We start from the raw sequence: 27,430 nt of genomic DNA, 5'->3' as shown, positions 1-27,430 counted from the left end.
CATATAGATGCTGAATTTTCATGTAATTTTAATTATTCTGTTTTTAAGTTTATTGAGTCTTTAGTTTTATCTCATTATTTCACAAATTCTTACCTACTAAAGTCACACTGCATAGAATAGATGTATATACTTATATTTTCAAATTATGTATTTTATATCTGTGTGTATATATATATGTCTATATTTATTTATTTATTTTAAAATATGTTTTATTGATTTCAGAGAGGGAGATTATATATATCAATGATGAGAAAGAACCATTGATTGGCTGCCTCTTGCATGCCTCACACTGGGGATCAAATCCACAACCCGGGCATGTGCCCTGACTGGGAATCGAACTAAGAACTGCTGGCTCATAGGAAGATGCTCAACGACTGAGCCATGCCAGCTCAGTATTTATATTTATATATCTATATCTATATTTATATTTATATTTATATTTATATGTAGAAAACACAAACCCACCACCCACTGGCAGGACTAATCCCAAGCCTCCGTGTTTCCTTCATGTAATGACCTGGTTGGATTTCATTACAGAGCCACCGGCTCCGAGTGCCCGATGGGCATTACCATTGCTGCTACTAAACGCAGCACTTACATCTCCTGGTTTTCAACATGGTAAGGTGTTCTTCCCTCCTTTTTTTTCCTTGCAGCACGGAGCAGTGCCACTCAAAATCAGGTATGATGCAATGGGGGCAGGCTGGACTCTGCTGCCCCTATGTGTAGAAGGGGGAATGGTCTGTCCAGAAGAAGCTGCCGAGTTCCAGGAAGCCTGCACTAATATTGCTTCTTTTTGAAACCAAGGACAGAGTATTAGATCACCACTGTCAACCACTTAGAGTCTGAAGAAAATTGGAAATTCTCTCACTCTGCTTTAAGGGATGGCAGGGTACATCAGGCTGATTGACTGATTGAAGATTCCATTTCTGGGAGAGCCAAAACTGTCATCAAGTCTCGGGGTGGTGACCTAGGGGTTAGCACATACGATTCCATTATGGGCCTGTTGTCCAATAGTTAACAGTCCCTACATTCTATCAGGCAAGAGGCTTGGCTCGCTCACACCCTCAGGACCTTCTAGACACTGTAACAAGAATTTTTAAACTGCCTTATAACATGTAGACACAGCCCTTGGGATAGGCCATGTGTTCCCACCGTTTTTCAGACATTAATTCTTTTACGCTCTCCAGGACCTCAGAGAGGGTGTGTTTTTATTATTGCCATGTGTCATATGGCATACTAAGGCAAAACAACATGCTCTTACACCTGTAAGTTACATATTAATACCTCACAACTTCTGCGGACCGGGCATCTGGGCACGGTTGGGCTGGGTGCCTCTGCCCCAAGGTCTCTGAGAAGCAGGAAATATGCTTTCACTGAGGCTAGGAACAGATTCCCCACAAGATCACTCGCCTGGTTTGTGTCAGGATGCACGTTACACTGAGGAGAGAGCTAGCTCCTGCCTGTTGGCCTGGGCACTCCCTCACTTCTCTCCAAAGAGGTCTCTACATAGGGCAGCTCAAAACACGGGTGCCTGCTCTCCTACTTCCACAGATAAGACAGACAGACAGACACAGATATATGTAGAGAAAATGAAGTAGAGGCTTAGAGGAAGGAAGGAAACTCAAGAATGACAGAGGAGTGACAGGACATGACACCCCATTACCAGGGCTGAATACTCAGCTGTTCAGAAGCCAGTTCCTAAGTACTCAGTGGGCACACAAGATGTTCCCACAAGGAGGCAGGAATCACTAGAAGCCACTGTGAAGGCTCCCACCACATGGACTGACATGAGACACTGATTCTAAGTTTAACAAGAGACCACTGGGAAGTTTTAGGTCAGTAAATGACAATATCTGGATTTCCTGTCATTTTAACCCCTTCCAGGTACAGACATGAGGCCAAGATAGGCAGTGACTTCCCCAAGGTCACACACTGCGCCCCCTCACCCCCAGGCCTGGCATGTTTAGGTTGATGTTCCATGCTACAACCCACCCCTTCTTGTAATGCTTCCACTTCTATGTTTGTGTAGCAGATCCATGGGACACCAGCCCACAGGCTGTGACAGAGGCATTATCTCCTCCACACCTGATGAGGTCCTTAGGAAGTGGTGTCTAGCATCACTCTCACTGTGCAGGTAGGGAGACTGGGGCTGCCCTGGGAGGCACAAAGGCTTCCCCAGGGCACAGAACTCCTAAGAAAAAGTAGATGTGACCTCAGCTTTCTCCTCCAAGCTGGGGACCTGGGACACGCCCAGGGAACTGTGGGAAGGGCTGTGTTAGGTATAGGCGTACATGTGTGGAGATGACATGGGCCAGGAGGGGTAACGGTCAACAGCCCAGAGGGGGCTTTCGGTCGCTCTGATTGGAGGAAGGGTCCCAGGTCATGGAACCTTGAAAGAGTGACCTCACTTCCTCGGTGACAGAATCCCAACAGAAAAGATAAGTCTAGTTCACTTGACTGCAGACAGTCAGGAAAGGAGGATGTTTCTCTGTTGCTTCCCGACTTTGTGGCGAGGCTCTGGGCAGAAGAAAGCCCGGAGTGAGAGGCATTTCTGTTGCTGTAGAGTCTGGCGCAAGCGCCGCCACAGACACTGCTCGCCCTCTGGCAGGAGGCGACCCCAGGTAACCAAGGGCTGGCCCGGCCAGGCCAGGCCCCAACTGGGATCCCACCAGGCCAGCCCCAGCCCCTGACCCCTCATCCTACATACCTGTGTTGGGCCTGGTGAGGGAAACTGGAGGATGAAGGGCACTCATCGTGGGCAGGAGCTGGTTGTTGGCGACTGGAAGCCTGGTGGGTCTGTTGTGTTTATACCCAACTCATGGCAGGTGGGATGGAAATGTGAACGCTATGTACCAAACTCCTCACACATCTGTTAATCTTGAGCCCACAGGGTGTCATCTCATGCCTTCCCTGGCTGGAGGTCTATGCAGATGCCCCTCTGTGCCTGACCTGGGGATGCCCGGGCAGGCCACTGATGCCTCCTGGCCCGGCAACGGGCTGTCTTGGTAGAGCTCCAACGAGGATGTTGTAGAGGAGCTGGTTGAGGCATTCACTTATGCCGTCAACCAATACAAAGAACAAGAATGCCAGGCCAGGAACACCATACAGTGCCAGGCTGAGGTGACAGCTGTCCCACATACAGGACCGGAGATGACTGTGGTGGGACCAGAACCCAGACTCAAATCTGGGGCCCACTCCCAAAGACATCCGTCCCTCCAATACTCCCATCCAGGTCCCTGGTAGGGTAGGAATAGTCTTCACATATCTGTTGAAATGGTAAAGGAAAAAAAAATCCTGCTGTGTTTGCATTTGGCTCGTTATGATTGTCTAATTACCTGCCCCAGGTAGCCTGTGGAGCAGTCAGCTCGACTGTCCTTGAACAATTTTCCCAACCCTTACACATCATCACACTCGATAGGGTGGTTTGTACAAAAATACAAGAAAGGAAAAAGAAAGAAGCATGGGGAGGAATGAAGAAATTGGACACATTTCTCTACAAACCACTGCAGGCCGGCCAGGCCAGGAGCTGTGGCCTTATCCACCAGCGTTTTGGTGGTGTTGGACCTTGACATGATTTAATCCTTCTGTCACTTCAACAGAGCTGCTAGGAACGTCCTCACTGTGTCCTAACAGAATGTATCAGTTTGCCAGGTCTGCCATAACAGGGGACCAAAGATGGAAGGTTCCAGATGCCTACTGTCTCAGTACCCAGCTTTGTTTTTGCAGAACGCCAATGAGGACATCATTGAGGAGGTGGTCCACGGGCCCCACTATACCATCTACCGGGTCAGGGTGCAGGTGCACCAGGCCAACAACAGCAGCCAGTGCTGGTCTGAGGTGAGAATAGGCCTGGGGAGGTTGGGGGGGTTTAAACACCCAGGAACCCAAGATGATCAGGGAGAATCAAAAACCCAGACTCAAATCTGGGGACTCCCCTGAGGCCCTCCCAAGGTGTTCCCACTAGAGTGTCCACAAGATCATGCATAAATGATTCTGGACCTCCACTTCTCCTTCCAACTACATGGTAGGAGAGAGAGCCTCTCCTCACATAGTTTAGGAATATTAGAGAAGAAAAGTATGTTGTTTCACTTCACAGTAGAACATGAGCACATTTGCATGTTGCTCTTTTGGTGGTTTGAATTACCTGACCTTGCTATCCGGTGGAGTGGTCAGCACAACTGTCTTTAGAGACCTTTTCAGAGCCTTACAAATCACACTTGATTGGGTGGTGTGAACAAAAACTAGATACACTTCTGTGCAATTTGTCATCTCTCAGAGCACAGCAAACCATTGTAGGCTGGGCACATCAGGAGTCGTGACCTCCTGCATCTCCATATCACCTCAGAAAGGACATAGTTTTCCTCAGTGACTCAGCCTTTCAGTGCTGTTGGAACTTATGAACAATTCTGCTGCTAGTTCAGCAGGGCTGCCAGGAACATCCTCCTTGAGTCCTAACAGTCTGTCTGAGTTTTCAGGGCTGCTATAAGATAGAACCGCAGACTGGGTGGAGGGTTCCTAATGCTTACTGGCCCGGGCCGGGCTCTGTCTCTGTAGAGCCCCAAAGAGGACGCTGTGGAAGAGCTCATCGGTGGGTTCAACTCTTCTATCTCCCTAGACAAGGGGAAGGTGTGTCAGGCCACGGACACCATCCAGTGCAATACTGAGGTAAGACCTGGCCCAGGGGTGGTTGAGGAAAAGGAGTGTGTCCTCTCACCCTGAGATGACCTAGCAGTGCTCTAAACCCAGAATCAAATCAGAGGACTCCCCAGGGATCCTCCTAGGGCTTCCCCGAGATCAGTGATTCTCAACCTTCATAATGCAGTGATCCTTTAATATAGTTCCTCCGACGGTCTTAGGCGACCTTGCTAGGAAAATTACAGTTATGAAGTAACAATGAAAATAATTTTATGGTTGGAACTGTTAAAGGCTCACGGCACTAGAAAGGTTGAGAACCACTACCCTAGAGTGTCCCACAGTCAAATGCACAAAGGAATCTAGAGCGCCACTTCTCTCTCCCGCTACATAAAGAGGACACTCCACAAATATTTGCAGGAATACTAGAAAAAAATACGTTGTTTCATTTCACAGTAGACCACGAGCACATTTACATTTTCCTTTTTGTGTTGTTTAAACTATCTGCCCCAGGTATCCTGTCCTTGCAGACCTCCAATCACAGAGGTCCTCTGCCCTGCCATGCAGACTTTTAGTGCTGTGGAGCAGTGGCATAATTCAATTCAGTCACCACACCAGCAGTGCTGTGAGAAACACTTAAGTTTGTCCAAATATACTGTATGAGTTTCCTCATGCTGCTATAACATCAAACCAGATTGGTTGGTGTAAACAGCAGACATTCTTTTTCTCACAATTCCAGAGGCTACAGGGTAGAGATGAGGGTGTCACCAGGGCCAGTTCCTCCTGAGGGGCCTCTCCTGGGCTTGTAGATGGATGTCTTCTATCTCTGTGCCACAAGAAGTCCCCTCTTTGCTTCCACACATCCTCCCCTTCGCTTCTAAGTACACTAGTCATATTGGATTAAGACCAAGACCACTGCATTCCCTTTTACCTGAATGGCTTGCTTAGAGACTAGAACTCAAGGACAAGCACATTCTCAAGTTTTAGTGGTTCCAAAGTCATGGAATTTGGGTGACACAATTCACACCACAATGGATATACTATTCCTAGCTGGAGACAGATGCCCGGTCCTGAAGAAAGGATGTGCACATGTAACATTTTAAGAGCTGCAGCCTGATTACAAATGGAAAAGGCTGGAGCAGTGATGTTGCCAACATCATCAGTTTTGTGATGATGGCCGCTGACTAGCACCCAATCTGACCCAGGGATCTCTCACTTCTTTAAATTTTGACCAACCCAAGACCAGTTGTTCAAGGCAATCACAGTGTTCCTTGACTGGCAATTGCCTCATGGGTACTTTGACTCACCTGTCAGCTTTCCACTAGCCACATGGATTAGCTACTTCCTGAGTCATGTGCTCGCACTCCAACTTTCTCCAGTCTGGACTCATCAAGCCTTTGCTCCTTCCCTGAATCTGGGATCTCCATAATGAGGGTCCAAAAATGTCCTTTAATGGAAAAAGGAAGAAACATAAGTGTCATTTTGGGAGACAATGGTTTTCATAGGCCGGGTCTATCCTGTAACCTGTCCTCCAACTTGGAGGGGATGAGGTTCCCGATGCCCTTTCCATCCAGGTCAGGAGCAGAGAAGTCTCAGGCAGCTAAGAGGGAATGTCATGCAGTCCTATCGTGGGACAGTTCTCAGGTCTAACCAGCATGCCCTGAAGCTGCCATGTGACATCCCTAAGACTCTGGGTTCTCATCTCTATGTAACAGATGTTTCTAGAGAACTCATTGGAAGCTAAAACGACATGCCTGGAAGGTAACAATTATATAAATATCCCCTGTCCACCAAACTTAAGTGGTACCTTTAAAACCTAGAACCCGGTTCAGTGTGGCCACTCCTGTCCTTCCTCTTGTACACGTCCCTAAGGGTCTGAGAGTTCCTCCCTGAGCTCCAGACCTCAGCCTCCTCATGGTTCATAGAGATACCACTGACGGATCCCTCCTTGCCCCACCCAGTGTGTAGCTGAATTAGCACGTAACCTGACTGAGGCGACCAGGATGCGAGCCCTACAGGAAGACAAACTGAGGAAGGTGGCAGCCTCAATGGTACCAGCTCTCACGGGTAGAAACATCTCCCGCACTGCCACGTTTATATCCACCCACCCGGCCTTATCCAGAGCCCAAGAGTTCCTGGACCTGCTGCTTACTGGGTGAGCACACTCCCCCTTCTTGGGCATAGTGGTGATTCTGAGCACTGCTAGCTCAGTGTCTTACAAAGGTCACCACATTTCTGTGAGCCTCAGTTTGCCCTTTCGAAAAGTGAAGTAGGGGTAGAGGATAAGGTTCTTGCAGAGATTACTGTAGGGATGAGCCATGGCAGGTTCTAACCTGCTGCCTGGCTCTGCTGAAAGGGCTGCTGGATGGGCTATGGTTGTTCATGGCTATTATTTCTGTCCCCCATGAAAAGTCATCTGCCTGACCAATCAGTAGCCTGTGGCATTTCTGTTTTTTCATTTTATTTTATTCTGTTAGTTTTTATGTTTTCCTTGGCCTGTGACATTTCTGAGTTTGCAAAAGCACATGGAAAACAACCAGTCAAGGAGTTCAGAACTCCACTTAGCTGATCCTTGTCCTCACCGTTGGTGTTGGCAGACTAGAGAGAGCAGGGGGCCGCAGGCCCGCTCATATATCTGGGATACTTTTCGTTGGAGTTCATGTATTCAACAATGTGTATTAAGTACCTACCACAAGTAGGTACTTTTGGAGACACTTAGCATAACTCAGAGAATGAAGGAGACACAATCCCTGGGCCCCAGTTCCACTTAGTGAGTCAGACAGTATCCCCAACCTATCAGATCTGATGCCATCAAGGTCTTCTTCACATTTAGAGGCATACCTCCTCATAATGACTAGGGTGACACAGCACAGGACCAAGTCAAAAAGCAAGTGGTCTTTGGGTCCAGAAGGAGGGCCTCCTGAGTCCACAGGATGAAGGCAATGGGTGGGGAGGGCCTAGCAGAACCACGATCTTACACATCTTCTCATTCCCAAGGGAGGCCTGAGCCCTGATGGCTTCTATTCTGGGAGGACAGGGGTCAAAGAGGACTGTGGATGGGGCCCCTGGCCTCACAGGACCTAAGAAAAGGCTGAGTTGTCTCCCAGAGCCCCAAGCCCACCACAGTCCCATTCTGCTCTGCCTGCCTCTCTCCACAGTCAGCTGTCCTATCACCAGGCTCCAAACGGCCTGCTCACACATCTGTCTCAGCCCTCAGTGCAGATGCCCAGGTGTATGAAGGGCTGGGCTGGGCAGGGGACTGGACATTCAGGAGAACTGTCAGTGGGAAGAAAAGACTCACACAGATGCTGTGAGAAGGTTGCTTTCCAGGCTGCTGCTCTCAGAACAGCCACTAAGGGATTGGGGCTGGCATGGGGCTGTGCCCTAGAGGGGCAGGGGCAGGCACAAAGGTCTGGTCCCAAACAAGGTGCCCTGGAAGGGCAGTGCACAAGCAAAGACCAGGATTCTGACTCCACTGCCTACCTGCCTCTCCCCAGAGCCATTGCTTCTACGGTGGGAACCTGGCCTGACCAGGTGCAGGGTTTTGGCCGGGCTCTCCGCTTCCCCTGGCTCCAGCTGAAGCAAGCCTCAGTGCAGGCCAACTTCCCTGCCCCACACCACACGGACTACAACCATCTCCTTTGGATGGAGCTGGCGCAGCTAGAGCCCACCGAGGCCATGCCCAAAGGTGAGGGGAACGCAGTCTGAGAAGATGATCTGGGGCGGGGAGAACCATGGGCCCCAGGGCCCTTACAGGCAGTGCATCTTTCCTGTCTTTGGCAAGACACAAGAACACGAGGTCTGTGTCTGAGTCTGTCCATTTTCCCTGCTCCAGGACCACCGCCAGGGCTCCAGAGCACTCCAGAGCCAGAGGAAGGGCCTGCTCAGGTGCCAGCGGCTGCTCCAGCCAGAGGCCCCTCCCTGGCCTGGCCTGGCATGAAGCTGCACTCGAAGTCGTCCTGGAGGCGTCTTTTTGAACCTTATTTTTTTCTGTCTTAAAAATTGTAAGAAATTATCCTAAATATATAGACAAATAAGAGGAATACACCCCAACAGTATATGTATAATATCCAAAAACAAGTTTCCATTAAATGAACTATATACCATTAAATGAAATACTTTGGAAACAATAGAAATAAAGTTGTTGATTAAAAATATCTGTAGACAATACCTGCTCATATACACATGCATACTATGATTGTGTACTTATTATGTGTAACCATTATACATATAGAAGTAAACATTTTTAAATCACTTCTAAAATAGATTTAAATTTTGTGATAAGTAAACAAATATAAACTGATAAAATGGGAGAAATAAAATTTGGAAATGTATGCAACACAAGGTCAACACTTGTTAACTCTTGCAAGAGGGATTACTAGAAGTGACTGTCTCTTCCTTTTTTGCTCAATCTATTTTCTGGTTTTTGTACAAGGATCATATATTCATTACCAGACATTTCAAGACTATTTATATAGATGACACTTTAAGAGTCTTTGAATTATCTCACCAATATCGATAATATCTTTCTAAATTTTCCCATCTGCTGTTTGAAATCTTGAAATGATCTCATCAAAAGCAACACTAACTTGATGAGCTACGTTCTATTTCCCTCGGTGTTTAGTCTGATTTGCTCTCTGAGCACTGAGAGCCACTAGGCTGTCTGATAACATTTAAAATCACTGGGGATAATAAGAGCATTGCTTTGGTTGTAACTGAAATCATTCAGAAGTACTCTCTCCACTAAACACTTACTTAATCGTTTTATGTTTCCTTCTTGAGCCCAGAATTGAACATACCAGTCAAATTCAATGGAACAGGCAATGGTTGCACTAGGACAGGATGGTATGAAAACAAGGAAAACCTTCCCAGGCCTACCTGAAGGGCCACAGTTCACTTCACAACTAAAACAACCTACCATTAAAATTAAACCCAACATGTCAACAATTTTTAAGAAAAAAAAAAAAAAAATGGGAATGTGATCTGTAGCAATTATTTCACAAAGAATGCTTGCTGTGTGAGATGAAGCCACGTCATGTCAAGCCATACAAACATGTGGCTGAATCACCTATAGGTGGTCATTCTCATGTTAATACTCTTGCTTTGAGGGGAGACACATTTTCTAGCTTTTAATTTCTGTTTGGTTTGAATGAAAACCAGCTGGTCTATAAACCAAGCCAACACTCCTCAGGTATGCACCAAGGGAAACCTAAAGGTCGACACTACTTGAATTTTAAGTTTTACTTCATTTTAGTTCATGTAAATTTAATTTTGAAAAGTTTTATGTATAGCAAGTGGTAACCATATTGGGGAGAGTAGTTAAAGATACCAGCAAATAGATTGAAAGCAGGCATCCCTGGATGTCAGGATACCTTTCCTCCACACAGAAGACACTTACAGGACCATCAGCGCCCATCCTATAAACAGGAAGACCACTTTCTCCCGGCCATTCCCTGACTCGTCCTCGTCCTCGTGGGCAGAGGCAGCCTCCTTCAGTTTGATGTCCTCACAGCGGAGAGACCTGTGGTCACGGGCTTGTGAAAGAAAGTCTCAGAGATGATTTCCATGACAATATTTTCCTCCCTGAGAAAAAGAATAATAACATAGAGAAGACTTTATTTAAAATCACTAGGGATTTTGATGCTAGGCGCTGTGCCACCTTCCTGTTGCTGGCAGCCATATTGTGACCATGAATGAATAGTGAAGGGAATGAGCAGCTGAATTCAATCCTAGATCCACCCACCTGTGGGTTTGTTACTTTGTAAGAAAAACAAATCCCTCCTGTGTAAGACACTTTCATCAGGATTCCCTTGTTTAAAATCCAAAGCTTCCGAAATGAATGAGATCCTTACAACTCCTGAATATGGGCAAGGTTGTATCATTCCTTGGTATTGCAAGAAATGGGTAAATGTGGGAGCAGGGAGGATGACAGAGGAAAGATGGGAGATGTTTAAAAGCAGTATCTACAGACCTCCACCGGCTTCACAGGAAAGTGAAGAGAAGACCTCTCTGCAGCCCAGGATTCATCCGTTTCCTTTTGTTAGTAGGGAGACCAGAGGGCACGTCCCCTCCAGCCCCACTCAACTCCAGACACACCACCTGGCAGCACCCACAGTGCATCTATTGTGGTGCAGACAAGGGCTCTTTAGAAAGCTGGCTCCAAGTGGATCCCACATCAAAACGGCCTTGAAGGAGCAGAAAGTAACCCAGGGGAAATGCTCGCCCTTTCCCCTCACGCAGCTCACGCCCCTCCAGGAACCAGGGTGCCCCAGCGGAGCCCAGCATCGCCCAGCCCGGAGTTGCTCACCACTGGTCCTTGTTAGTCTCTGCGAGCACCCAGAGGTGGCAAGTGAGAACCCTGGTCTTCCAGACTGTTCCCGCCACTTCCAGAGGCCGCGCCCCCACCGTCACGGTAGTGGGGCCAGGACCCGTCATGGAGGGTGCGGAAAAGCACAGGGCGCTGCTCCCTCCGCCGGCGGTCCATCCCGGGTACTTCGAAGAGTCCGGTCTTCAAGCACACCGCTCTCCCCGCCGCGGCCCTTCCTGGGAAATGTAGTTCTGTGGGTCCCGTGGCCTGTCGCCAGCGCCCCGGCCTGGACTACCAGCCCCACAATGCTCCGCGACGGGCGTGCAAATCCCAGCTGTGCATGCTTGTTGTGGTTGAGCGGAGTAACTTCAGTTGGGTGAATCCTTCAGGTTTTCCTGCCTTCCCCTGCTTGGGCGGAGGGGGTGTTCCACCTGACCTATTGTTTTTCCTGGCAGTGACAGTGTGGCTGTGGACGAGACCTTAAGCAGGGCAGTCGCTCTTCTGGAGACATCCGCTTGGAAGTGACTTCTTTAGCCTCAGTCCCAAGAGAAAGGCACACGAACCCCCGTGCCCCATGGAGTCTCCCTAGGCCTGCGGAAGCCCAGGACTAACAAGTTTAGACCCCCCTGCCCTAAGCATTGTCTCGCACTTTGCGGTGCTGGGTGGCCTGCTTCCTCGGGATGGAGCCTGGTCCCACGCCTACCAGTGTGCCCTGCAGTGACCCTACAGTTCTTATTGCTTGCAAGAACTTTCACTGAACTTAAAGGCTTTCTCTTTTCTTCTCTATCTGTAAGGTGTCTTACTGTAGGGCAGTGATTTTCAATGGTGTGCTGCAAGACTTTTAAAACATACAGTACCTGACTATTGAGCCAGGGGCACTGACTACTTTCCCCCTTAGATTGTCAAATAAATAAATAAATAATCACAACAGCTGCCTGGCCTTTGTTGGTCCATGGTTAGAGTGGTCATCCTGTGCACCAAAGGGTCCTGGGTTCAATTCCTACTCAGAGCCCATACATGAGGCAACCAATTGATGTTCCTCCCTCTCTCCTCTATGCCCTCTTCCACCTCTACCCCCTATCCCATAATCACCACTGCTGTCCATGTTCCTGAGTTCTTTTTTTTATTACTCTACCTCCCTGCCTCCACCAGAACTATCTGCCTGCTTTCTATGAGTCTGTCTCTATCTCACTTGGTAGTTCAGTTTGTACCCTCTCCGTCACAATTTATCTCGCTCTATTCACTCAGTTGTCTCATTCAAAAGACTACAAGCCCTTGATGGCAGAGACCATCTTTTTCTTATAGAACTAGAGGCCTGGTGCATGAAAATTTGTGCACTGGAGGGGGGGGGGGGTCCCTCAGCCCATCCTGCCCTCTCTCATGGTCCAGGAGCCCCCAGGGGATGTCCTCCTCTGCGGGAGGCAACCAGGCTGATGAGGGGAAGGCGTTGCTCCCATCACCAGCTACTGCTGCCACTGCCAGCTGCCACAGCTGCTGGCCCTACCCCCCACCCACTGGTGGGAGCGGGGCAATCTGGGGCCAGGCTGGCTGGGGGAGGGGCTGTGGAAGGTTGAGGCACAGCAGGTTGCACCCCATCCAGCCTCTGCAGAGGTGTGGCGCCTGTACCACGCCATGCTGCTGCCTCTGTGGCTGCTTCTGCAGAAGGGGCAGCAATGGGACTGGACCCGCCACAGCCTGTCCTGAACCACCTCTGCAAAAGGGAGCGTGGTGCTGGCACCGAACCTGTCCACCCCTCCCATGTGGCGCTGGCCCTAGGCCTTCATAGCAGCTGTGGCTTTGTCTGGATGGATGTCTGGTGGACTCCAGAAGATGTCTGCCCTAATTAGCATATTACCCTTTTATTAGTGTAGATGCATTAGAGGCCCAGTGCATAAATTTCGTCCACAGGTAGGGTCCCTAACGGCTGCAGGCAAGGGGCGTCTCCCTTTCTCCGGCCACCTGCTGCCACCACTGGCCCCGCCCTCTGGTTGAATTCCTGGTTGAACTCCCAGTGGAGGGGACAATTTGCATATTAGGGTTTTATTATATAGAATAGTACCTGGCTCAATATTTTGGGAGTTAGCACTGTTCTACAGAATTCTACCTGTCTGTGCCTCTGTTTTTTCATTCTATCCATCTTGCAATCATTTCTCATTCCAGCCTTCACTTAACCCTTCTCCTTAGGTCTGCCAGTGATGTCCAGTGACTTTCATGGGTGTTCTGAAATCCCACTGGTAACTCTTGGGGCTGAGGACTATGTTGACCCTTGGAATGGTATGAGCATCATGTTCCTATGACACTTTTTATTTGCAAATTTTTTAATAATAGTGCCAAGCACCATGCTAAAGGCTTTGCAGATGCTGTCATACTTAATTCTAACAACTCCAAGAAGTGGATACTTTTATCCCCATTACATAGATGATGCATGAAAGAAGTTCTCATTTAGCTAAGGTCCCACTGCTCGTATGTGAAGCTGGAATGCAAACTTCCAGTGACTCCAGGACCAAACTTTGATCTCATAGAATCACCCAGATAGAGATTTATTAACACACCCCATGCTACAACCAATATAGTCCTAATCTTTGACTGTATAAATCTTTCTCTTTCAAGTCACAATAGCAATGAACCTTGAGAAAAAATAGATAACAAGGCGGGGAAAATTATAAATGAGGAAGTACTGAATAAAGGGAAATATAGTTTCTTTTTTAAAAATACATTTTTTAAATTGATTTGAGAGGGAGGGAGAGAGAGAGAGAGAGAGAGAGAGAGAGAGAGAGAGAGAGAGAGAAACCTTGATGTGAGAAACACTGACCATCTGCCTCCTAAATATCCCCTACTGGGGACTAAGACTGCAAACAGGTATGTGCTCTGACAAGGAATGGAACCAGCAACCTTTAGGTGCATGGGACAGCTCTCAACCATTTTGGTTGGAATACAGATGTGGTCCAGTCTCTGTTCTCATGTAGTGAATCTTACATTCAGGTGGATAAATTGAACCAGAAAATATAACATACTCAATAGATAAAGTGATGCCTGAAGACCTCACAGAGGAGTAAAACTGGTCTGACTCAACCCCAGAAGGCCATGACCATAAGAAGCTAAATATATCTTAGTGTCCCCTGGCCTTAGGTTAGAGCGCTTCCTGCCCTGGAAGGAAGTCATAAGACCATTCCCTATAATGAATTCACCATTGCCAGACAATCTTCACAGCACTAAAGTTATTCTTCTTTAAACAAACAGTAGAACTCCTCTGTGCTGCAATCTGGACCATATATGTTTGTAGGGTAGTTCTTTATCAACTTTATTTCTTCTATGAATATCTGCCTGTATTCCATGTATTCAAAAGTCTCTTTTGTTAAATTATATTTCCTGGAAAATTGTCCATTATTCCAGGTTCTCATCAAAACTTGGATTGCATAGGCATCTGAAAGTTAAAATGTTAACAAATTAACTCTAGTTTCTGCTCCAGCCACACATTCCTCCCAAGTTTTCCCTGTCTGTCTAAATGGCATCACCACCCATCCAATTGCTAAAAGACAGAAATCTAGGAGTCATCCTTATTTCTCCTTCCTTCACTGATTCTTTCCATCTATCAGTAATTTATTAAATTTAGCTCCAAAATTCTAGCACCTCTAACACCTTCCCCTCTTCTATTCTTCCTCTTGCCCTCTATTCTTTACTTCCCCAATCAATTCTCAACACAGTAGCTAGAATGTTCTTCTTAAAATATATAAATCATATTATATTACCCTCAGCCGCAATGCTTTTGCTCCAAACTCATCCAAATTTCCCTTCACCTTCAGTATAAAATTCAACTCAACAAGGGCAATGAGGCCTTCCCTCACTCATTGAGAGTTGACTATGTTCCCAACTTCATTTCAAATAACTGTTCCTTATACCACTGTGAGCCAAGATATTTCTCAAACATGTCAAGTTCTCCCCCACCCAATGTGGTTGCTTTAAACTGTTCCCAAGTCACTTAACTGTCACTTCCTTAGGAAACCTTTGAAATGGATACTTTACACTATTACTCTCTGCCAAAACACCCTGTTAATAACCCTCAAAGCATTTAGTAAACTTGCAATTATTTTTGTTTACTTGTCTTTTTTTCTGTATTCCTTCAGGGAATTTGTTTTTAATGGAGAGGGAGCATGTCTCTGTGATAGCCATTGTATTTCCACGTTTTGCATAATGCTTGGCAGCAGAGCAAGCATTCAGTTGTAAATGTTCAGTGAATGAATGACACAGATCCAAGAGGATAGTAGCTAAAAATGGGAGATATTGTGAAAGAGGAGAAAGCTCAGTGAAGAGCTGTAATACGGACAGCATATGTGTTTCAGTGTTTGCTTTCCCCACTCCAGTACACATCATCTGGACAAAGCCAGTCTTGTACCTACCCCAGGAATGCGGTAATAAAACTGGACGCTGGCTTTCTTCAGGAAGGCTGAATTTCATTAAGCCTGGAAGAAATTAGTCCATCTCATTATATTCACATTAGGCAATTAAAAATAGGAATATAGATACTATGTTATACATAAGCATAGAGTTATTTCACAGATTGTTATCTATGTTGGCTGAGAGAGTCAATGGCCAATCTAGGATACTGACATAAAAAATTACTATTTAACTTGATCCTATTGTATGCATCTCCTGCCAATACCACTAAACCACACATATGCAGATGTATTTCATGACCACAACTCAAATCACTGAATCCCAATCTCTTTGTAGCCCTGTGCTAAGGGCTGAAATAATCTAGTCTGAGAAATGTTCTTATCTCCTTAGAAAATTATGTAAGGCCAACATGAATGTGTCAATGTAACAAAGGGACAGACACTGAACACTGATCAGATCCAGATACTGGATATCAACCATGCTAGTCAACTCCTCTAAATCTCATGGCGCTCCAAGCGTTTAGCCCAGAGCCTGGCACCCGTCAGCATCAGTGTGAGCTAAGAGCATCACCATCCCCTCTCACAGACAAGCCACAGGGCGGTTTCCTTGGGTGTTTGGAAGAAAGTAGAGCAAATGTAAAACCTAAAGGGATGTATATTTAGAAGCAGTTTTGCTCTTTGAGGTATTCTAAATTCACACAGGGGGGGGGAGGGGTCTATTATCAAGGGAGATGAATGTAAATAGAAATTAGCATCCTACAATGTAATCTGTATGAACTAGAGAGGCAGTTATCTATTATAAAATCTGTCTTCAGTCAAATAAGTGACTTCCCCAGGTTTCAGAAGACTAAGGGGCATAATCTTCTCTAATGTTTATCATAGTGTTGCTTTATGTTAGCATTTCTCAAAGTGTGAATGTTTGGAACGCTAAAGGGACCCACCTCCTTTCCTTGGGGACCTCTAAGAAAACTAAGCTTCCAAAGATTCTGTGAGGTCAAAATGTATTTTGGAAAATGGTAATAATAATAAGACATCATTTGCTTTTTTTATTCTTACTCGCTCATGAATATACAGATGAATTTTCCAGAGGCTGCAGGACATGATATCACAACAGACTGAATTCAGAAGCAGACATGAGAATGCAACTGTCTTCTATTAGACCAGACATTAAAGAAATTTGCAAAAACCCAAAAAAGTGCTATTCTTCTCACATTTCCTGCTTTCAAAAATCTGCTTATTTTTCATAAAAATCTGTTACTTATATAAATATGTACAGATTTATTTGTTATTTTTAACATATGTTTTTTAAATCCCAGTCTCAATTTTTTAAAAATATATTTATTTGATTGATTTCAGACAGAAATGGAGAGGGAGGAGGAGAGGGAAATATCAGTGATGAGGGAGAATCATTGATTGGCTGTTTCCTGCATGCCCCATGCTGGGGATAAAGTCTGCAACCCTGACATATGGCCTGACCAGACAGGGAATCAAACTGTGACCTCCTGATTCATAGGTCAATGCTCAACCACTGACCCATGCCAGCTGGGCCGTTTTAATTTTTAGTATGGAAATTTTTCACAGAAATAACCCATAAATGAAAAGCTCTTTGGAGATCCTCGATAAATTTTAAAAGTTTAAGCCTTTCTTGGGTCCTTGCTTTAGAGAAGACCAAGAAAAGAAGGAACAACGGTCATGCCAAAAAAATAAAAGGCCATGGCCATGTGCAGCCTCTTCATTGTACCAACTGAGCCCAATGTGTGCCCAATGACAAGGCCATTAAGACGGTCCTCATTCGAAGCCCAGCTATGGCTCAGTGGTTGAATGTTGACCTATGAATGAGAAGGTCCCGATTCGATTCCTGGTCAGGGACATGCCTAGGTTTCTGGCTTGATCTTCAGTGGGGGGCATGCAAGAGGCAGCTGATCAACGATTCTCTCTCATCATTGATGTTTCTCTCCCTCTCCCTCTCCCTTTCTGAAATCAATTTTAAAAATGTTTCCTCATTCAAAACACAGTGAATCTCCTCACCACCTAAGTGCTTCCCAAGCTGTATGTGAAACCCTAGCACCATGTGAGTTGTGCCATTCATGGCAAGGTGGTCAGTGGTCCTTCTCCTAAAGCTGGGAAGGACCGAACACCCTCACCCCCAGTTAGACCTGCAGGTGCCACGCCACTACCTCCACCAAAGTCCATGTCCTTAAAGACTAAAGTTCTCTGGGGGGAAAAATGGAAGTTATACTTTAATTTTTTTTTAAGTTTAAGAGGTCCTAATTCCAAGAAGTCTGAGAACCATTCAAATCCTGGGCACTCAGTGAAGAAGTTCTAAAAGCATATGCCCCTTAGTCACGTATGAGGATACATGGAGAGCAATGTGTGTGGAAAGCATTTTGAAAACCCATGGTGTGTACTGTCATTATTATTGTGCTAAATGGAGTAACGGAGGAGGGATAACTCAGATTTCTAACGTGTTGTTTGAAATATATGATGCAAACAGGATACTGTCCATCCTAAAACCATCTGACTTAGATTTCTGTGCCAGAGCTGGTTCTCAACTGGCAGAGAACTGTAGCCACTGCAAGTTTACCCAGGGATCTCTCCTGATAGTTCAGGCAGGAGAAAACACTAGACTTCCTCCCAGGCAGAAGCACTGCCCTCCCCACATGCAGCTGGAGGGGACTACTGAGGGACAGAACTTCCTCCCAGGCAGCTGGAGGGGACTGCCGAGGGACAGAAGCTGCAGCCTCAGAATGTGAGGAGGATACACCCACTTGTCTTCTATGTGTGTGCTCTTTACCAAATCAATTGTACCAAGAACACAATTCGGTATACAACTAAAAATCAACTGTTTACTCCCAAATCTAAATATTTTGCTCAAAATCTACTCACTTTAATTTTTTTTAATATTGCTTAAAATAAATCAACTTGGATTAAAAAAAAAAACACACACACAAAAAAAAAAAAAACTGCAATTTGAATGACCCTGTTTCTGCTTTTCAAAATTTACATTGCTAGGTGGATGTCCCAAGCCACACTCTGCTCAGAGCACCACAGAGAGGCTGGTTTAACAAGCAGCAGCTACGTGGCTCCTGTGTGAGGCTTTACCAACATCAACCCCCACTCCCTCACACTTCACCTAAGAAACTTCTAGAAAGAATATTTTTTTAAAAATACCTCAGCATTTGCAGATCACAGAATGATTTCAGATCAACAGACTGTTTCTCCCAAAACTCCTAAAATTGAACAAAAAGTATCTTTAAGCAGTAAGCTGTTAACCCACCTCGGAATAAATTTTTGTAAGGCACAGAGAACATTGTAAACACAAAGAACTTACCAGAACATCCTTCTCAAGGCATTTCAGTGCCTGCATATCCTTCTCAAGGATGGTCAGCTCTTGAAGAACAAAACTGTTAAACTGTTCTAGTTTATTCAGCCTGGTAAAGGTGAAAGCAACAGATCTCACTGAACTGCTTGGCTGTGGCAAAGTCCCTCTTAATCCTCTCCCTGCAAGAATACATCATGTTTGCCAAAACCAGTTTGACTCAGTGGATAGAGTGTCAGTCTGCGGACTGAAAGGTCACAGGTTTGATTCCCATCAAGGGCATGTACATTGGTTGCAGGCACATCCCTGGTAGGGGGTGTGCAGGAGGCAGCTGGTTGATGTTTCTAGTTCCCTCTCCCTCTCCCCTTCCTCTCTGTAAAAAAAAAAATTTAATAATACATATATATATATATATATATATATATATATATATATATATATAATTTTAAAAAAAGGAATATGTCATGTTCTCTAGACAGTTCTTGTTTTAAGAATACGTGTCTCTCTTCCCTCCCCTCATGCCTGCCTATCCTCACCCTAAAACGTACTATGCAAACTTTGGTTTAGCCTTCCAGCAGGAGCTGGAGGAAGCTGGTATTTTAAATCATACTTGGCAGAACAAAGGAGAGAGGACGCAGGGAAAGGGGGCCGCCAGGCCTGGGCCAGCAGCAGCCGCTGCACCACTGACCACGGCTCCCGTGCTTCCTACCTTCCACTTGCTCCTGAAATTGGCTAACTAATTTGTTTTTCATCTCTGTTTTCATTTTGAAATTTCTAACGGTCACTATTCTGTGTCTAACCACCATCTAAACTGCTTATTTGTTCGCTCGCTTCTCGTGTGTCTTCTCCTCCATCAGGAGGGAGGCCTGTGAAGGCAGGCCACCCTACAGTTTGCTCTCCCTGCATCCGGCATGGAGCACAGAACCCGGCACCCAGCGAGCGCTGCCGTGTGCATTTGCTGAACAACATGATGAGTATAGCCGTGCCATGTGGCTCAGTTGGTTGGGCATCATCCTATGCACCAATAAGATCACAGATTCTATTCCCAAGCAGGGCATGTTCCCAGGTTGCTGGTCTCCATCCCCAGTAGGGGGGTGTGTAGGAGGCAGCTGATCCATGTTCTGCTTTCACTTCGCTGTTTCTTTTTCTCCCTCTCCCTTCCTTCTCTCTAAAAAGCAATAAAACTATATATTTTTTGAATGAGTACATGAATGCCCCTTAAAAGATGATGCAAGTTCCAAGAGTCTAAAGTCCCTCGTGGGCTTGAGACTCAAATGACAGTGCATGTATAAATGTTTGAAAAAAATTGGTAAATTTCTATTCGTGTTATATATTCTGCCCTAAGAAACGTTCTACTTCAGTTAAGCAAACCAGCCTGCCATCACTTTCTTCCCCACCTTCACTTACCGGCCACTCTCCCCAATAGGAACCATGTCTATATGCACCTTCCCTACACCGTTCAAATCTGTTTCCAAATCCTCACTCCAGAGGCACTTCCACTGTAATCACTCTGGATCAACTCCAGTCACTACAGAAACCCATCTCTCCGCTCACACGTCTGTCCTTCACATCTGTCTGAGATCTCAGCTCCTTTTCACTTCCTGCTACATGTGCCAAGGGTCTGTGTGTGCATGAGTGTGTAGTTTTTTTTACTGTGGCAAAATATACATAACATAAAATTGATCCTTTTGATTATTTTAAGTGTACCATTCAAATATGCTAGGACATTCACAATGTTGTGTAACCATCACCACTCTCCATTTCCAGAATTTTCCTATCATCTCAAATAGAAACTCTTTATTGATTAAACAATAACTATCCATTTCCCACTCCCCCAATTGCTGGTAACTTCTATTCCACTTTATGTCTCTATGAATTTGCCTATTCTAGGTACTTCATATAAGTGGAATCATACAATAATTGTCCTTTTATATATTTCACTTAAAATAATGTCTTCAAGATTCATCTATGTTGTAGCTTATATTAGAATTCCATTCCTTTTTTAAGATGAATATCCCACTGTATGTCTATACCACATATGATTTATCCAGCATTTTACATGCTTGCTGTCTTCACAGTTGGATTATGGACTTTTTAAGAATAGTATTTTAGAACCATATAATGGTTCCATAAAGAGGCTTAAGGAGGGCCTTCAGTTCAGCCCCTCATCTTATGAAGAACCAGACACCTAGAAGGGTTAAGCAATGTATCAAACCTCACATCTTTCCCCTCCAACTCCTCATGATCCAGCACAGTGGTTATGAGACAAACATTTGTGAGCAATCACACTTTTATAAACTTGTTTTGAAAGCTAATACTTACCTACAGTGATGTATCTGGTTTAAAAGTTTTATTAGACAATTCGGTGCTTGCTTTGCATATTCTGAATAAAGTGCACTCCTTCTGTACCTAAGCTAAACCATAATAACAATACAAGATCACATTTGGGTTAACCATAACTATACCAGTACAGGCTTTGTATTAAAAAATTTTGACAGCACACAACATGCATAGCAAACATTACTGCTAACAAACAGTGATAAGGTGCAATGCTCACACCTCCCATGTTCTACCTCAGGGTCGGTACCAATACAGCACAATAAGCTAAAATAGAAAAACTTGCACACATATTCAATATCACGTACAACTTTCCATTATAAATTAGCTTATGGAATATTGTAGAAAATAAGACTTTGGAGATCTTCCAACTTAGTTAAATGGATGTATGTTAGTGTAGGACAGTTCTCTCAAATGTGCTATTAAATAACTCTAGGGATATACAAAAATGGGACAAGAAAGAGGAGACTGAAGTGGTCCCAACGTTCATCTGGCAGGTACAGTTCTGGGACAACCTCCCACAGCCTAACTCCATCTTTGTTCCAGACACCTCTTATCCACATGCCTTCTTCTCCCCCTCCTCCTTGTCCCTCATTGTGACAAAATCATTGCTTCCTGATAGTTTGGTTGTCTGAGAATTCCATCAATGACACCTAACTATGAGTACAATTTCCACATAGCCCTTCTGGTCCCATGGCAGCAAATGCACATGAAGTAGCTCTCTTAAAATACAAACCACACTTCACCAAGACTCTGAAGTCAGGGGCCACAGCTAAGACAGACTCAGGAATACTTGCACACATGAAATATAATATTAATAAATAATATGGCCAAAACCGGTTTGGCTCAGTGGATAGAGCGTCGACTTGCAGACTGGAGGGTCCCAGGTTCAATTCCAGTTAAGGGCATGTACCTTGGTTACGGGCACATCCCCATGCGGGGTGTGCAGGAGGCAGCTAATTGATGTTTCTCTCTCATCGATGTTTCTGGCTCCCTGTCCCTCTCTCTTCCTCTCTGTGAAAAATCAATAAAATATAGTTTTAAAAAATCTGATGTTTCCTTGCTTTATACAATGTAAGTTGACTTGCAATTAAATATAATAATAATAATAATAATAATAATAATATGAACCTGTTACTTTAAACTCCTAACAAGCTAGCTTTTCATTGTCAGTGGGCCATTACCTCACATTTTCTTTCCAGTTCTCTAGTAAAGTTCTCAAAGGTTGTGATGACGGCAGAGCTATTCACGTGCTCTGGCACAATGGCCAGGGGTGGAGTAGAAATGTTTTCTGAACAATAAAAACAGAACATTAAGTAAAATTAACTAAGTGTGAAGTAGATGTGCTCAGCCCATCAGCTGCCCAGAGGATGGAGTGAGGCAGAAGCCCACGTCCCATCCACGAAGGCCTTGGCTGCCGGGCTTGACTGCAGAGGGCTGACTCTGGCCGATGCTGGCAAGGCCAACTCAAGCCGAGTCCCCACAGCAGGCACTTCATGCTGCTTCTTACCAAACTTCCTTCTCCAGCAAGTGCCCACTTCATCCAAACTTTCCCAGCACCTTACATCAGTGCACCTGATATGTCTGAGAAGCAGGCTGAGGTGCGATGAGTTTTAAGGAGGACGTGATAGGTAGGGCATTTCTATGAAGGAAATGCTGGCATAACAACTCTGGATGCCAGAAGTTTCCTGAGAGTACATGAGGGGTCTGGCATCATCCTAAGAGATTTGCATGTGTCAGCTCCTTTAATCCTCATATAAAAAACAGAGAGATCAGACACCTTGTGCAAGCTCACACCTGCTGCTTCAGGACTGGAAGCCAGGCTGCCTGGTCTTCACCACCCGCAGTACCTCTGGCTCCCAAAGCTGCCTTTTTGAGGCCTTGTGTTGCAAAATATAGTGGCATCACTCATCCAGAAGGCCATCCCCCAAATTCAGACATTTCAGACCCTCCTCGTTCGCTGGTACAGAGTGAATGTATCCACCACAGAAACGTAATTAATAACTACCAACTAAAGCAGAGACCTAGACGTTGAGGAATGCCTGGACCCTGGAAACTAACAAGTTAAAAGGCAGAAGTCTAAAGGATAGAAGGAGGTGCGCTGGCTTTTATCTGTAATTTGTGCAGCCATTTATGTGTCTCTGAAAGGACAGAATGCTTCGTTTTTTGGGCTCTGCAGCTGCTCTGGTCTTCAAACTGTAACTCCCTGGTCATTCGTGTTGGTACTTTCAGTGCTTACACTTGCTCACATTCCTGCTTGATTGGTTGGCTGGATGCATAATGTTACCTGCCAACTGTGCTTCTTCCGTCACGGAGAAAAAGGATCCTGGAGCATCATCTCCTTCCAATTTTGACTGTTTCCACTTAGCAAAACTACCATCCGACGTGTCTAAAGGCAAGCACCGTACATTAACACCCAAACACACACATTATTTTTATCCCAAGTTTATCTTGTCCTCTTTTCGACAGTTAGTATCTTACCTTGACAAGCAGTAAGTGAAACTTCTTCCCTGTTACTAATTACTTACTATTTGGCACATTTAACAAGTATCAAAGCACTAAGTCTACTGATGCCTAAAAAGGACATGGGAACAGGCCTCCCCCTGATGAGCTCTGTAATGTTAGGAATAAGTGCATACTGACTCAAACAAAAAGCAGTAAGTATTGGCATAAAAAATACTGCTCCCCTCCATGTCTTGCAAAACAAACAAAAAACAAAAAACAAAAAAAACAACAACACAACAAACATTTTGCAGGCTCAAGGCTAAATGGCAAGGTAGCAAAGTTTCCTTCCAGGCGAATGGGCTTTGGAAGCTAGTCTAGCACCCTGCGGAATGCGCCACCTGCTGGTGACACTGTAGCTTCAAGGTTGTACTGAGGGCTACCTTATAAATGAAGTCATTTTGGCTCCTCACTAGCTTGAGACTTTGAGAGCCTCAGCTTATAAGCCTTAAACATATATTCTCTTTTTAATTAGGCATTTACTAAATATTTTCTACTCTGATATTCACTTGCACCCCATCCAGGCCTTCCTGATCTTATCAAAGACAGTGTTCAACCTGACTCCTGCTTCTCTTTACTGTCTACTTCTCTCCCATCATCAGGTTCTGAGGTCCTGCCTATAGAATGAATCCATGTCTCTTTCTACATCCCCACACCATGACTCTGGAGCAGTGTTTTTCAACCTTTTTTGGGCAAAGGCACACTTGTTTCATGAAAAAAATCACGAGGCACACCACCATTAGAAAATGTTAAAAAATTTAACTCTGTGCCTATATTGACTATATATAAAGTAATTCTCTTGAATAGGAATCAAATGAACACAAAGAAAGTATTTTATAATTACTTTATTATGAAATATTAAGTAAACAAAATAGTGAAAAATTATAAAATTCTTGTCTTGTCTGCACCTTGCTGCGGAACAGCGGTTGAAAAATGCTGCTCTGGAGGACCTCATCAATCCCAAATACCTTTCTTGACTGAGTTCTCTTAAGCAGCAAACTAGTGTTTCCAATTGCCTACTCAACAGCTCCACCTTGAACCCACTCCTTCCTGTCCTTCCTCACCCTAACCACTTTCTTCTCTACCATATACTTAGCCCCTACACACACTCTTCCCTGCAAAGTCATCTGCTTTCCCCCCTCTCCTCACATATCCAGCTTAATCACTATTGATTTTCCCTCTGAAAGTTCTAGAATCTGATTTAATTAACTTGCATAATAAATAATTGAGTGTTACTACTGCAAAGAGTTTTACAGTTTGGTGGGAAGACGGTAGAGAAGCAAAGAGGCAAGTTCCTCTTTCTCCACTCTGCTCCTCTACCCTGGTCTCCTTGTGGTTCCTCAGACACCCAGACACATTCTCACCCCAAGATCTTTGCACTTGTTCCTCTAACTTGAGTCATTCTCTCCCCTACCCCCATCATATCTGCATCAAGGTTTCCTCTGGCCATTCAACCTAAAATTTCAATACCAACCCCAGCTTCTAAACTTCTTTCCTAATTTTTTTCTTAGCCTTTATCTAAATATAACATTTTAATACCACTCCTAATTATTAATCTCTTTCCTTGATTTTTTTCTTAGCCTTTACCACAATATAATACACTACATGTTCTACTTTTCTTGTATATTATGTCTCCCCCATTAGAAGGTAAGCTCCAATGAGGTCAGGCATTATTTCTTTTTGTTCTCTAGAATATCTAACATGTGGAATATCTAACATAGCAGACATTCAGTGGACATTCATAGAGTAAAGGAATGACTGAATGCTGCAGAATATCCAAGCTACTATGAAATAAGATCTGGAATAAGAAATGACATCTTGACTTCTGACCAAGAAGGTGATGTAGGTTAATATGGTACTCACATCCTCCCACACCACATCAAAATTACAACTAAACTACAAAATCATCACTCAAAACATGCTGAAAATGGACTGAATGGAAGTCCTACAACTAAGGAATTAAAGAAAAAAACACATAAAGGTTGATAGAAGAGGCAAAGACGCAGAATGGGCTGGTCCTAAACCCACACGTGTTGGATTCCATAAAAATTGGGAGGGATGTCTTGGCTATGGATAACCACCCTGAGGAACAAGGGTTCCAACCCCACACAAAGCCTTCTATGTCAGGATTTTAGTAAGAGAAAGAGAAGTTCTCATAACTTCTGGCTGTAAAAAAACAGCAGAGATTAAGGCTGAGTGAGATGGAGGCTGCTGGAGTCCCAGGCAGTACCTCCTGTGAGGTTGGCTTGTACATTCTAGAAAATCCCTGAGCCAGTACACCTAGTAGATAGCCTCAGACCTTGTTGAAGCATCACCACCCAAGCACCCCTACAAGTACTCAGTCACACAGCATAGGGAATATAACCAATAATAATCTAATAACTTTATATGGTGTCAGATGGGTGTGGTTTATCAGGATGATCACTTAGTAAGTTATGTAATGTCTAATCACTGAAGGTATACACCTGAAACTAATATAATAATGTACATACCATGTAATTAAAAAATAAAAATGATTTAATAAAAGGACATCTTATATCCTAGAACAGAATCTTAATAAAAGATCATTTATTCTAGCTATATCATATTACCAATAAAGAAATTGAGGAATATATAAATCTTTAGAGACCCATATGCCCGCTACATGAATTATAAATAGAAATTAATAAAGTTTAGCATTTTAAGACCTACTAAAACTACCTTTTGGGAGAAATTGTAAATACACAGTAGGAAGTACCCATCATAGACTTCAAGATGACAAAAGGAAAAGAATTTTGCTGTTAAAATAATGCTAAATAGAGAATAATGTTAAAAAATTGTATACCAGGTATACACTGAGTGGCCAGATTATTATGATCTCTGAACGCATAATAATCTGGCCACTCAGTGTATATCCTATCTAATAAAGAAGGAATATGCAAATTGACCCTAACACTGTTGCAAAGATGGAAGCACCCACAGCCAATAAGGAGGGAATATGCTAATTGACTGCCACACCCTCAAATATGGCAGCACTCACAACCACAGATGGCAGCGCCCAGTCCCCTGAGCCCCACCCAGGGGCTGCAGGTGTGCGGCAGCAGGTGTGCAGCAAGGCTGGGCCCACCCCCAGGCACACCTGCCTCTGGAATCCTCAACCCCTTCACCCCCCAGCCTCTAAGGGCCAGCCCAAGGCTCAGGCAAACCTCAGATGGCGGCTGCCCAGCCACCCAGGGCCACCTAAGGCTCAGGTAACAAGGGCTGGCCGAGGCTTACACTGTTGGCAGTGGCAACAGCAGAGGTGTGATGGGGGCATCACCTTCCCCTGATGGCCAGGTCACCTCCTGCCCCTGAGGGCTCCCGGACTGTGAGAGGGGGCAGGCCAGGCTCAGGGAGCACCCCCCACTCCAGTGCATGCATTTTCATGCACCAGGCCTCTAGACCTATATAATAAAAGGCTAATATGCAAATTGTCCCCTCAACCAGGAGTTCGACCAGCAGGCAGGCCGGCCAACTGCCTATGTCCCCTCTCCCTGCCAGGCTGGCTGGACCACACCCATGCACAATTTCATGCACCGAGCCTCTAAATACACACACACACACACACACTGAGTGGCCAGATTATTATGCATTCAGAGATCATAATAATCTGGCCACTCAGTGTATAAATAAAATGATCAATGAATGATGACGTTCATGGTTTGCTATAATAAAATCTTCATAAACTGAAAACTTCATTAAAGATCACATTCCTTCTGCAGAACCTGGAAAAGAAAGAGCCCATATCCAGCTTCTCTGTTAAAAAAAAAAAAAAAAAAAAAAAAATTAATTAAATCCTAAGAAATACTCTCTAACTTTCCACTCTCAAATACTCTCAACTCCCATAGGAGCCAATATCTCTTCTCTTTGCTCTTAGATTTACAAGAAATGTTCCCTAAAAAAATAAATTAAAAAAATAAT

At 44.7% G+C, this 27,430-nt stretch overlaps 2 protein-coding genes and 1 long non-coding RNA gene across 3 annotated transcripts in view; 1 reads left to right on the top strand and 2 right to left on the bottom strand.

Moving 5' to 3' along the window:
• Positions 1-522: 522 nt before the first annotated feature.
• LOC123652676 lies at positions 523-11,104 on the bottom strand. The gene is made up of 4 exons (XR_006742132.1): positions 10,940-11,104; positions 10,005-10,215; positions 5,940-6,079; positions 523-967 (listed from the first exon to the last, which is right to left on the bottom strand). It is a non-coding gene; the product is annotated as an uncharacterized LOC123652676 (long non-coding RNA).
• LOC118724353 (ral guanine nucleotide dissociation stimulator-like) lies at positions 2,352-8,657 on the top strand. Its single transcript, XM_036447510.2, has 7 exons — positions 2,352-2,621; positions 3,010-3,120; positions 3,727-3,837; positions 4,555-4,665; positions 6,594-6,787; positions 8,130-8,320; positions 8,468-8,657. Exons 1-7 carry the CDS (start codon positions 2,481-2,483, stop codon positions 8,629-8,631), a joined length of 1,023 nt encoding a protein of 340 aa, XP_036303403.1. The 5' UTR covers positions 2,352-2,480; the 3' UTR covers positions 8,632-8,657.
• Positions 11,105-15,374: 4,270 nt separating the features above from the next.
• SYCP2L (synaptonemal complex protein 2 like) overlaps positions 15,375-27,430 on the bottom strand; it is a 59,368-nt gene continuing 47,312 nt past the window's right edge. The window contains exons 26-31 of the mRNA XM_036445492.2: positions 23,277-23,378; positions 22,174-22,280; positions 20,975-21,066; positions 18,665-18,764; positions 18,505-18,563; positions 15,375-15,399 (exon numbers count right to left, since the gene is read on the bottom strand). Of these exons, the coding sequence (XP_036301385.1) occupies positions 15,375-15,399; positions 18,505-18,563; positions 18,665-18,764; positions 20,975-21,066; positions 22,174-22,280; positions 23,277-23,378 (485 nt within the window). The remainder of the gene's footprint in view (positions 15,400-18,504; positions 18,564-18,664; positions 18,765-20,974; positions 21,067-22,173; positions 22,281-23,276; positions 23,379-27,430) is intronic.

Source organism: Pipistrellus kuhlii, unplaced genomic scaffold, assembly GCF_014108245.1.
Source record: "Pipistrellus kuhlii isolate mPipKuh1 unplaced genomic scaffold, mPipKuh1.p scaffold_m20_p_2, whole genome shotgun sequence".
Taxonomy (NCBI): domain Eukaryota; kingdom Metazoa; phylum Chordata; class Mammalia; order Chiroptera; family Vespertilionidae; genus Pipistrellus; species Pipistrellus kuhlii.
This window is presented reverse-complemented; position numbering and strand designations above follow the sequence as displayed.

Excerpts from the sequence above, each read along its gene's own strand:
- LOC118724353 (XM_036447510.2), top strand. The coding sequence starts at position 2,481 with ATGTTTCTCTGTTGCTTCCCGACTTTGTGGCGAGGCTCTGGGCAGAAG. Across the intron at positions 3,838-4,554 it reads GCAGCCAGTGCTGGTCTGAG|AGCCCCAAAGAGGACGCTGT; the intron begins GTGAGAATAGGC and ends CTGTCTCTGTAG. Across the intron at positions 8,321-8,467 it reads CACCGAGGCCATGCCCAAAG|GACCACCGCCAGGGCTCCAG; the intron begins GTGAGGGGAACG and ends TCCCTGCTCCAG.